This window comes from Penaeus japonicus, unplaced genomic scaffold (genome assembly GCF_977035675.1).
Source record: "Penaeus japonicus unplaced genomic scaffold, GWHDUDI00000001_assembly GWHDUDI00000020, whole genome shotgun sequence".
In the NCBI taxonomy this organism is placed as follows: domain Eukaryota; kingdom Metazoa; phylum Arthropoda; class Malacostraca; order Decapoda; family Penaeidae; genus Penaeus; species Penaeus japonicus.
In genome coordinates, this window is record NW_028234422.1 from 20,407,817 (window position 1) to 20,420,316 (window position 12,500).

At 39.4% G+C, this 12,500-nt stretch overlaps 1 protein-coding gene and 1 pseudogene across 1 annotated transcript; one reads left to right on the forward strand and one right to left on the reverse strand.

Annotated features, from left to right (window-relative positions):
* Positions 1-1,914: 1,914 nt before the first annotated feature.
* Positions 1,915-6,310, forward strand: LOC147469647 (protein CFDP2-like). The gene is made up of 4 exons (XM_086547844.1): positions 1,915-1,923; positions 3,148-3,425; positions 3,564-3,795; positions 6,272-6,310. The coding sequence occupies exons 1-4, from the start codon at positions 1,915-1,917 to the stop codon at positions 6,308-6,310; spliced, it is 558 nt and encodes a 185-aa protein (XP_086403970.1).
* A 1,425-nt stretch (positions 6,311-7,735) lies between these two features.
* On the reverse strand, positions 7,736-10,729 carry LOC147469648 (uncharacterized; annotated as a pseudogene).
* Between the last annotated feature and the right edge of the window lie 1,771 nt (positions 10,730-12,500).

Sequence of the window (12,500 nt, forward strand, 5' to 3'; positions counted from 1 at the left end):
TGTCTCTCTCTCTCCCTCTCCCTTTGCCCCTCCCCTCTCTCTGGTCTTTCCTCCTCCCCTCTTTTTCCCTTTACAATCCACCTTATTCTCTTATTTTCATTCCATGTTCTCCTTTCTTTCTCTCTCTTCTTGTCTGATATTCTCTTTTTCTTCCTCCTACATCCCCTTTACTCTCCCCTTTTCTCTATTCCTCTCTCTCTCTCTTTCTACTCCCTCCCTTTCTCTCTCTCTCTCTCTACTCCCTCCTTCCCTCCCTCTCTCTCTCTCTCTTACTCCCTCCCTCCCTCTCTTTCTCTCTCTCTACTCCCTCCTCCCCCCCCTCTCTCTCTCTCCCTCCCTCTTTCTTTCTCTCTCTCTACTCCCTCCTTCCCTCCCTCCCTCTCTCTCTCTCCACTCTCTCTCGCGGGGAAAGCAGAGAGCGGGGCGTGTGGGGGAAACGGCTCCTCACATAACTAGGTCTCTACAATTAAAGGCCAAACGATTCCTCTCGCCAGTTGTATCGTTAGTCAATTACCTCGTCTCGAAACAGGTCTTTTAAGCACATCATTATCGGGGTGGATGTCAAGTGTCAGTGGTAGGGGTGGGGGAGGGGATTGGGGAGTCAGGGCTAAGGGGCGATGGGTGGGGGGGAGAGGGGGGGAGTGTAGGGGGTAGCGGGTAGGGAGTAGAGGGAGGGGGAATATGGAGAGTCGGGGAGGATGAGGATGAGTGGAAAGGTGAAGGAAGACTGAGGGTGGGGGTGATTTGTGGGTAAGAAATGGGGGTAGGGAAAGGTAGGGAGAATGAGAGAGAGAGAGAGAAGAAAGCTGGATCAGAAATCGTCTGCATACACACGCATACACGATACCATTAATGGTTAAATATACCAACAGTTTTGAAAATAAATAGTTGAGCACTAGCTCTGTTTCTGAAGGAGAGAATATTCTATAAGTTTTGAAATATAAAATACTTTTGAAGAATCCTGCTCTGACCATTTTTCGGGGGGTGGGTGGTGTGTAATTTGTTTGATTTATCGGGTTTTCTTCTTTGTCAAACTATGGCTATTGATGTCACTTTGCATCGTTGTCATCATAATCGTAATCATTGCAAATATTGTTGCTGTGAATGCTGTCGTTTCAGTTGCTGTAGATGTAGTGATTGTCCCAATATAATGATAATGATAATCATTATTATTAGTCATAGAAATACAACGATGAAGATGATGGTATCAAGAATTATGATAATGAGGATAATGGCAGTGACAGCAAAATTATTAATTTGATTTATGAAAATGGTAATGAAAATGACAATAACCGTAATGACATGATGATAATATGATAGTAGCAATGATAATTATAGTAATGATAATGACAATAATAATGATAATGAAATTAATAACAATAATGACAATTATGATACTAATAAAGAAAAGAATAAATACTAATAATGAAAAAGTGATAACCATAAGAATCGTAATAATAATAACAATAATAATGGTAACAGCGAAAGCAATCAGTAATGTTGGCAGGATGGCAAGGCGAGCGCCATATTGATGGTGATGCGAGAGAGCTAATTACAGTGTGTGTTCAGCCCGGGGTCTCTGTCTGGCTGCCTTGTTGATTCGAGGCCAGTGACGAAAAGAGAGAGAGAAAATAAAATGAAGAAAAAGGGAGAGGGCAGAGATAAATATATTTATATATATAGAGAGAGAGAATGAGGTGCACTGGCGCACTAACAGTCTCTCCCATTTTCTTTCTTTCTCTCTCTCTCTCTCTCTCTCTCTCTCTCTCCCAATCACAACCAGATGACAACAAATTATTGTACAATTTCACAGATCAATTTGTATCAATTAAGAAAACTGGATATCGTATATAAGGATGACAACTCAATCGACTAAGAATTGTATGGAAATTTATGATAATTGAAATAACGAAGATGAATCAAGTTAGTAGCAAGTCATTGGCGAAATGGCTTAGGTTAATATCATTAATGATGAGGATGCAATATTGCAAACAAGAAAAAGAAGCAGAGATAAACAGTTGTATCTAATGCTTCTTCTTTTCTCAATCAACTCAAAACTGAAATAAAAACAGAGAGAGAAATTTATTACCACAGAAAGGATTTTTGAAAGTGTTTCCCTCCATCTTTTTTGCTCCGTCTCGCTCTTTCCCTTTTTTATTAATTCCCTTTCTATCTTTCTTTTTTTATCTGTCCTACTCTCTCTCTCTCTCTCTCGGGAAATTGAAAAACAAGAGAAAGAGAAACAGAGTAACTCACACATGAACTCAGTAATCCCCAATTTTAATCTACTTTGTGTTTTTGTCTCATTCTGTTGCTGTTAACTTTTATTTCAATCATTCCATTAACAACGAACAAACGAAACACTTTTATACAATCACAACCTGATGACATTAAATTCTTGTTTAGTTTCATAGAACAATTTGTGCCAATAAAAATAATTGGCTTTCATTTATGCACATGAAAATTTATGTAAATTTATGATAATAGAAATAACGAAGGCGATATCAATTTAACAATAAGAGATCCAATATCATTAGGGTTCATTAAGACAAGGGTTAGATAAACAGTCGTATCCGCTGACTTTTTCTCATGAACTCGTTTCAAAACTAAATTAGAAAAGAAATGTATTCATCTCTATCTTTCTCTTTCTCGTTTACTCGTCATTTCTTTGTCTTTCTTTTTCGCTTTGTCATTGTCTCTGTCTCTGTCTCTTACCTCGCACTGCCTTTTTTTTTCTTTAAATACATAGATCTTCGATCAAATGCAGCCACCGGACGTAGAAGCCACTGCGAGTTGGTGCCGGTCCCAAGCCCGGAGAAATGCAGAGGGTTGCGACAGCAGGCAAGCGGCGTAAAACTAGCCAAATCAATGATGCGCGAAAACCAACAGAATACCATACTGGATCGGTCGGGGCCCAGGATAAAAACGGCCGCCACTGTTGCTGTGGGCCAGCAGGGTAGCAGTGGAAAATATGTGACTGTTAGCCAACCAAGAAAGAACAGGAGAGGTGGAAACCGTGTTAGAAGAGAGATGAAGAAAGAGGTAGATGTGAGGATAGGTACACTGAATGTGGGAACAATGACAGGAAAGAGCAGAGAGATTGTGGACATGATGGAGAGGAGAAAACTGGATGTTTTGTGCTTACAGGAGACAAAGTGGAAAGGGAGTAAGGCGAGGGATCTGGGTGCTGGTTGCAAGCTATACTACCATGGGGAGAATGGAACGAGGAATGGTGTCAGTGTAGTGGTGAGAGGAATGCACACAAATGGTGTGTTGGAGGTGAGAAGGATAACAGACAGAATGATGAGTCTGAAGCTGGAGATAGATGGTGTTCTGCTAAATGTGGTGAGTGCCTATGCCCCACAGGTGGGAGGTGACAGAGAAGAGAAAGAGGAGTTTTGGGAGAAGCTAGATGAAGCTGTTGAGTTGATTCCAAAGGAGGAAAGACTCATAATTGGTGCGGATTATTAACGGAGATGTTGGTGAGGGAAACAGTGGAGACGAGAGAGTGATAGGAAAGTATGGGTATGGTGCATGTAATAATGAGGGTCTAACCATTGTAGACGTTGCCCATCACACAGACATGGTTGTGATAAAAACTTTTACAGTAAGCGTGAATCACGCAAGGTCACATACATAAGTGGAGGCAGGCATACTCAGATTGATTACATCCTGTGCCGCAGAATGCATTTGAAGGAAGGCAGAGATTGTAAGGTCAATCCAGGTGAAAGTGTGGCAAAACAACACCATGTAGTAGTTGGGAAAATGAGGCTGATGAGCCGAAGGAGAAGAGAGGTAAAGGTAGAACCTAGAATCAAGTGGTGGAGACTGCGAGAAAAAGAGTTTGGAGCAAAATTTAAACTGAAGGTAGACCAGAAGATGAAGTGGGAGGAAGACAACACCTGGGTAGACTTATTGAATGTATTGCGGGAAACAGCAAAGGAATTGCTTGGTGTGACAACTGGGAAAAAGGAGGACAAGGAAACATGGTGGTGGAACGTAGAAGTACAGGAAGCTATTGCGAGAAAGAAAGAAGCAAGGAAAAATTGGCACAAAAGAAAAGATCTGAGAAGCAAGTTTTTGTACAAGGAAGCGAAGAGTAAGGCAAAGGTGGCAGTAGCGATAGCAAAGAAAGAAGCAAGTGAGGAGATATATGAGAAGCTGGATACGAAAGAGGGGGAAAACATGGTGTGTTGCCGCACGAGCTATTGCGGCTTTTCAATTAATGTGAGGACAACTGATACCGCTGTGTAGCACTCGCTCCAGTTTATTGAAAGTGGTCAATCCTGAAATATGTTACGTGGTTACAATCAACATTGGTATAATCTGTCATAATAATCCTTTAACATTTACAATTGTGCAGCACGTGTTATTATATAGATCACTTAAACTAGATCTCTGTTATCACTAAATACATAAACAGTGTGTTATAATACTAAACAAGGATATAAAGTTGATATAGATCACTTAAACTAGATCTCTGTTACCACTAAATATTCTATACTGTTTCAATGCAAATTTCTTTGCTCTGCGTATGTGGTCCTTCACGGCCTATCGTGGCTTTGTCAGCACGGGAAAACAAGAGAGTACTGTCCACGATAGATAAACATATCTTATGTGATGAATGTGGGCCATGTGGTGTGGTTTGCTGCGTGGGGACCCTCGATGACACCAGCTTTCAATGCGCGTCAACACTTCGGCTGGAATGGGTTCGAGTACAGCGAAGCAGTATTCATCTGAATTAACACATATGGAGAGCATTAAATATGTTTGCCCGTCGAGGCCCCATGAGCAGCTATTGGTTCCGTATGGAGTGGTGTCTGTGAGTTTTTGTTCTCTTCTTCTATTTTCTCTTTCTTCTATCTTTCGTTAACGTCCTTTTCCTTATCTATCTCTATTTACGTCCTTTAACGCCGTCATCGGCGTTAACATGGTGTATAGAGTGGCAAAGCAGAGGGATAGAGCAGCAAAGGACGTACAACAAATCAGGCTGATAAAGGACGCTGAGGATAGAGTGTTGACCACCGAGGAGGAGGTGCTGCAGAGATGGAAAGACTGCTTTGAAGGCCTGATGAATGTTGAAAACCCCAGGGAAATGAGAGAGGAAAATGGGGTGATGGCAGAAGTAATGGTAACAGGAATAACACAGGACGAGTTAAACAAGGCACTGAAAAAGATGAAGAGAGGCAAAGCTTTAGGGCCAGATAACATTCTTATAGAAGCATGGATAAGCCTAGAAAAAGCAGGGGTTGGATACTTAACATCCCTATTCAACAAAATTCTTGCAGGAGAGAGAATGCCAGATGAGTGGAGAAAGAGCACATTGATACCCATTTACAAGAACAAATGAGATGCACAGGTAATTACCGGGGCATCAAACTAATGAGTCATAAATACAATGAAGTTGTGGGAAAGGGTGATAGACACAAGGAGCTGCTGCAGAATCTGTGATGAACAGTTTGGGTTTATGCCAAGGAGAAGTACCACAGATGCCATTTTTGCACTACGAATGTTGATGGAGAAGTACAGAGAGGGACAAAAGCAAATGGATTGTGTGTTTATTGATCTGGAGAAGGCATATGATAGAGTACCAAGAGAAGAACTGTGGCACTGCAGTGAGAAGTGCAGTGGGTACTACAGAAGGGTGAAAGTTGGATTACATCAGGGGTCAGCCCTGAGCCCGTTCTTGTTTGCTGTTATTATGGATAAGTTAACTGATGGGCTTAGGAAAGAAGTCTGGAAAGGTGGAGACATGCACTGGAGAGGCGTGGCATGAAAGTCAGCAGAAGGAAGACTGAAGAAGAAGACATAGATCTTCGATCAAAGATGGAGTCGGTTACAGCGCCTAGCTACGATTTTCTCGGTCTCACCTCTTCAGTTTCGTCTTTCTGTTACTCTCGCCTGTTGAAGGACAAGTTTCTTTTATTTGTTCATTTGCATATATATATATATATATATATATATATATATATATATATATATATATATATATATATATATGTATGTATATATACATACATATGTATATATGTATATATATATACATATATATACATATATGTATGCATGTATACATATACATGTGTGTGTGTGTGTGTGTGTGCGCGTGTGTGCGTGTGTGTGTGTGTGTGTGTGTGTGTGTGTGTGTGTGCATGTCATATTTCCTGATCTTAATGATTGGTTGACTATTGCAAAAAGTTAGTCTTAAAGTTCTCCACACTGCCTTTGTAAACTTCAATGAATTGATATGAGACTCAACAAACTCTCACAGAAGCAAAGAGATATTTCGAAATCAATAGTCTCAGACTGAATTCTCATAAAAAACATTAAGGTACTTCGTATGCAGCCACTAAAACATAAAATTCGAAGGTTGTTACTTCAAACCAAGTACCCAAATTAAAAATCCAGAAGTACACGTAAATGTATGATCTTTGAGACACATTGACAACATTTACAGAAAAATAATGTATCTGTCTTTCCCACACCCCACCCATATGACTTGCATGCGGGATATTCATCTCAAATGTTATCAAATCACAGTTTTCTTTGAGGAGCTCCCTTGTTAGATTCTTCAGGTCCATTTCTTGCAGGCATTCTTGAAGTTCATTTTTGGCTCCAACAAAGTTCGTGCCCTGGTCTGATCTAAGCTGACGAACTGGGCTGCGTCTTCCAATGAAGCGTCGATATGCATTCAGAAATGAATCTGTTTCCAGTGTATTAGCTGTTTCTATATGAGTTGCCCTTGAGACCATACAAGTGAATAGAACACCATATCTTTTATCTTCTTTGCGCCCTTCCTTGACAAAGAATGGTCCAAAGTAATCTACTGCACTATATGTGAAAGGAGGGGTAGGTTCAAGCCTGTCCGGTGGCAAGTCAGACATTTTCTGCTCTTGAAATGTACCTCTTAATCTCTTGCATGTGACACATCTAAAAATATGTCTTGCTACTATCGTGGAACCTCCTATAATCCAATAACCCGATGCTCTTAACTCGTTCAAGGTTATACCTCTACCTTGATGATGAACTTTCTGATGGAAACGACATACTACCATTTCGGTTATGTGTGATACCTTCGGTAATATAGCTGGATGTTTGCTATTCGTGGTGAAGTCTGCATGCCTCACTTTTCCACCTATCCTTAAGATACCATCTTAATCTAAGAAAGGATCTAAGTGATAAAGCCTGTTTCCGTTCTCCAATGGTTTTGTCTTGGTTGCTTCTTCTTCACTAGTCAGATACTTTAACTCTTGTTTCTCTTCTTAAAAATTTCCTTTTCTGCTTCATCCAGTTCTGTAACATTGGGTGGAACATATTTAGATTCCTTTGTTTCTTTTGAATCTTCAGCTGTTCCTTTGACAAGTTTCTTAAATTTGTGATGAAGGCGTAGGCATAATGCGATGGCCTTATTTGCTCTATGCCAGTCAGAAAAATATTCTATTAGATTTGAATCCAGAACTCCATCATTCCACCATAGAAAATGTAGTAAATTTCTCTGATTAGGCCTTACCTTTACTTGGTGGAACATAGCTTCTATATCACATACAAGTGCAACAAGATCTTTTCTAATCTGCAAAGAACACCAATCAAATTATTTGTCAAGTCTAGACCTTGAAGTAAATTCTTGTTAAGTGATTCGTTCTTATAAGTGGCACTGCAGTCGAAGACCACTCTAATCTTACCAGGTTTCTTTGGATGAAAAACTCCATGCTGTGGAATATACTACACTTGTCCATCATTCAAAAATAGATCTTGCTGAGGGCACTTCTTCTGCATACCCTTTATTTATAAGGTCTTTCATAAACTCAACATAGTCCTGGTGATAATTCTTATTACTTTGTAACTTTCCTCTCAAGCTCATCAACCAAGACATTGCTAACTCTTTACTGTCTGGAAGTTTGACCTCATCATCCTTAAGTGGGAGGTGCAATTCATAATGTCCGTCCTCTTGTTGGTGAATTCCTTCTTTCATTTTTTTCAAGAAAATTTTGTCTTGATACGAGTAAGGAATATCTCCAATCTCTTTCATTGAAGTCAAGTTCAAAGAATTTGCTAAGTTGTGCAGGATTAATTATTTTCTTCACTTTTGTTTGTGAGGAGAGAAAGCCACATTTCTTTTCACCATTAATTGTAACCTTGTGGACCATCAATTTACTAGCTAAGACTTGATCTGAGACAGCATCTTGACACTTCTCAATTACTCTACCTATGATACTCCAGCCTAACAATGTTTTTTTTCTGGCATAGGGTTCGTCATCCTTTCCAAGGATCAATTCCCTTGGTTTAATAGCACGCATACAAGTTAAGTCAATTAAGAGTCCTATTTCGATGTTACTATCATATGTCATCAATTTTGGTGCTATTCTTTGTAGATGAGGCCATCCTTCAACACTTTCTGGCCTTGATATATGATCCCTTTTTGCTGGAATATCTTCTCGTGAATATGTCGCTGGAAGTGACACGGCTGTACATTAATTTATGCCACGCACCACGAGCCCCTTATTTTTTGTACTTTCAACTGTTTCTTCTCCTAACACTGTTGCTAATTTTAGGTGGACTTTGTGGCCCTTAGTTCCTAATTTATTCAAAATGGATTTATGAAACAGGCATCTGACTGTTCATCTAATAATGCATAAACTAGAATTCTATTACAAACATTACTTTCGTGATGTAACCATACTGGCACTATCATTGTATGCGTCATACGCTCTGTGTGCTTTATCTTTACCTTATTGGAGACTATATCATTTATGGGCTCTTCACTAACCTTATCTGAGGTTTTCTCAGCTTCCCTTTCCTTGATTCTTTCAAGTATAGCCTCGTGAAGAGAAGTTGGATGACATCTTTTACATACTGCACACATCTTTCTTTTTCTACAATTTTTAATGATATGGCCAAACTTTAAACAACCTCTACAAATAAATTATCTTTGGACATATTCCATTTTTTCTTTATTACTGAGTTCACCGAACTCTTTACATGAATCTAGATCATGTTCTCCCTTACAGTAGTGACAATGGAATTTCTTACATTTAGTCCTTTGTCATCTCTGTTTAGCTCTGATTCCTTAACCCCAGTTGAGTTGGCCACTAACCTCTTTGTTCCAACTCTACTAGTTTGCGATTTAACTTCCTTCTTACTCTTTAGATCACCTACATCATACCTTTGACTTGTTGACATCACTGCACAATAAGAAGAAATTGGATGGCAAGCTTTCTTTGCCTCTACCTTTATAAATTCACAAAAAACATTAAATGGCGGGTATCCAGAACCATTTACAGACCATCTATAGACTATGGAGTTCCACCTTTCTATTAGAGATGGAGTTAACTTTTGTAACATCTTGTTATTTTCCTGAGGGTCATCCAAGATATTAAGATAATCAGATGTTTTCATTACCATTAAACAGTTCTTCAAGAAATCTGAAAATTTCTGTAGTGCGTGACCATCATTTCTTAAAATCTTTGGCCACTCACTCAGTTTCTTCCTAAAGGCATTTGCTACAATGAATTTGTTACCAAACCTATCATTTAGTATGCCTTTAGCCTCATGAAAGGCTTCTTCATTATGAATTGGTAGAAGTCCTCTAATTGCTTCTTTAGCTGCCCCACTAGTATATTTACCAAGATAGAAAAGTTTCTCAGCCGGCGTCGTTACACGTGATTCTATAAATATCTCAAATTTTTTAAGCCAGGTTGGAAACTCCAATAAATCACCACTGAAAACTTCTGGCTCTGGCCGTGGCAATTCATTTTTGTTTTTTGAGGACAAAATATCACTTCCCTCAATACATTGATGTCCACTAATGAACTTGTTCTATCTTGTCTAGTTGATACATGTGGTCTTTTTAATTCTGATTCTGGTTCAAAACTTTTAGCTTGTGGGTTAAGTACTGGACTTGGTAAGTAAGTGTACTCTAATTTAGACACTTCCCTCTCTAATTTAGTCATACAAAATATATCATGGACAGATCTTTCTTGTTTACATAAACTAGGTTTTACTTTCCTATCTACTATCTGATTGCTATCAAGTGAATCAAAATATTTATGAAGATGTAGTGTCTTACTTATATTGTCTACTTCTTCATACTCAGGCAATACTAACTTTTCATCTTCTATTGCATTTACAATATTCAATTCTGTTTGAGTAGCTACCACATTTTTCATGACAAGAGTTTTTTTGTGCTCCATTTCCCTTTAATGGAATTGGAGTTCACCTTGCAGCTTAGCTAACATTTTAAGTAACTGCTCCTTCTTATTAATGCTCTCAGATGATCTGTTAGTAAATTGTGAATTCCTTGATAATTTACTAGATTGTGACTTTACTGATTTTGTCTCTTGCTTTATCTCATTCATTTTACTCTCTATTTGGTGCATGCAAATTTTATGAACTTTTTCATCATTGTTTAACTCCTGTGACAATTTCTCTTGTGAATTTGGATCTACCTCTATTAACAAAATAAAGGCAGTTACTACTTTATTAAACTGTGACACTGCAGCCTTTCTATGTATTTTAAGCTGATCCACATTTGTTCACTTTCTAGACTAAACATTATATCTGCAAGTGCCTTTCTTCATGCTTGCCTAGCTGCTGATAACCTTTTTGAAAGCTGTGTTATTTGATACTCACGTTCTTTCTCTGTTAAAACTCTTAATCTAGCACCCTTCATTTCATCATTAGCCTCAGTCTGTTGAGGTTGTTCCTTTCCAGCTTCTTCAGTGGCACTCATTTTGTCACTATTTACGCACCACTGACCTAATTAGAACTAATGACTACCATAAACACTTTTTCAGCAGAAGTTCACGAGCTGTCGGTGGGTCTTGTAGAAGGATTAGATTCTTTGAAGAACGGAGATCTTTGCAGCAATGCAGCAGGTTACTTCTTTGTTGATTGTCGGAGTTATCGTCGTGGACTCACTCCTTCTTCATAGCCTTCGTAGTTCTTGACTTATCTTGTCAGGAGAATTCAATATGTGAGGACTTGAATTTACTGGTGTGAGTAGTACTTGCATCAAATTCTTTGCCTTTGCTGCAGCTTCAATAGGCCTGGATTCAGCTGCTGCACCCGAGAGGAGTTATACTGATGAGCTTCCTAGGTATGAGTTATCCTGACTCATCTCGAAGCATGAGTTATACTGGTGTATCTTCGAGGATTGAGTTTTACTATTCCACCCCTAAGGCGTGAGTTTTACTAAACCCGGGGGGGATTGAGTTTTACTAAACCCAAGAGGTATGAGTTTTACTGTAGCAGAGGGCCAAGTCTTGTTGGGTTGTACAGGGAAAATCTTGTGGAAATTTTGTGGGTTTTATTGATTCTTCTATACAACTTGAATCTTCATTCCCCTTCATTCCCATCCATATTGTTTATTCCCTTAAAACTCAGACACCTCACTTGGCTTCTCTGAGTCACAAAATGGCTTCCAATTCTTTTCATGCGATTAGTTATGCAGATTGCCCATAGGAGGCGTACATCAGAAAACGAAATAAGGGGATACTAATCTATTTGATGTATATCCCTATTGTTAGTACATATCATAATTATTAGGAACTTAGAATATCACATTTGAGTATAAATGTAGCCACATTAACATATATATATATATATATATATATATATATATATATATATATATATATTGCTACGCCAGTGGGTCTTTGTCTCTGTGCGAAACATGTGTTAATGATAAAATGATGTAAGCTGGACAAACATGACGCAATGTCTGGGCAAGAGGCGCAGGAGGAACGAGGCCAGGACAGACGCAGTTAGCTGCTGCCCCTGGGAAGACCTCGCGTGTGCCCCTTGTGACCTGATATACTTTGTGTTGCCCTGTTATAAGCTGTATTGTGCAGTGTGATGTGCTGGTTTCCCCCCTGTATGGTGCCTATAGAAAAGTGTACGAGTAAATAACTAGTGTAAATAAAGGATAGATGTTTTAGAGTGTGTTTATTTCGTGCCTTGCCTTGCCACGTGGTGTGGCCCCTCGTGGTGTTCTGGGACGCTGTGGTGTTCGGTGCCTCTTGGAGCTGTTCTGTGTTCACGACCCTGTGGTTAGCACGCCGTCTGCCTAGCCTACCTCGTGTTGGTATCAGATAGACGAGGCGGCCGGTGTAACAATATATATATATATATGTGTGTGTGTGTGTGTGCATATAAATATAGTTTCACAATGACATATTTGTACTTATTACTTGTTATTTATTTGTTTCATTTGGAAAATGTCTACAACTTGCTCATGCTTGCATCGTTCAAGTCTGGGTGTGTAGCTTGCAGAGCAATGGTTGCAATCAATTATACCATGTTTGTTGTTAACCATTGCTGGAGGCTAGAATCCTGTCTACATGAGTGCACCGTGCCCAAGTACATATTCAAGAGCCGCCAACATAACTGCGTCCTGGATGAGCTGATCAGCATCAGTGTTCATCGCCTCTTCCAAATGTACTCGTGGCCCAGACAACCTGCAACGCTCCTGCTCTTCGCATGGGAATTGTAAAGGGGCGTCC

Bases quoted from the DNA above. Each gene is read 5' to 3' on its own strand.
- LOC147469647 (XM_086547844.1), top strand. The intron at 3,426-3,563 runs GTTGATTCCAAA...TAACCATTGTAG, and splicing joins AAGCTAGATGAAGCTGTTGA to ACGTTGCCCATCACACAGAC. The intron at 3,796-6,271 runs GTAAAGGTAGAA...AAACTCTCACAG, and splicing joins TGAGCCGAAGGAGAAGAGAG to AAGCAAAGAGATATTTCGAA.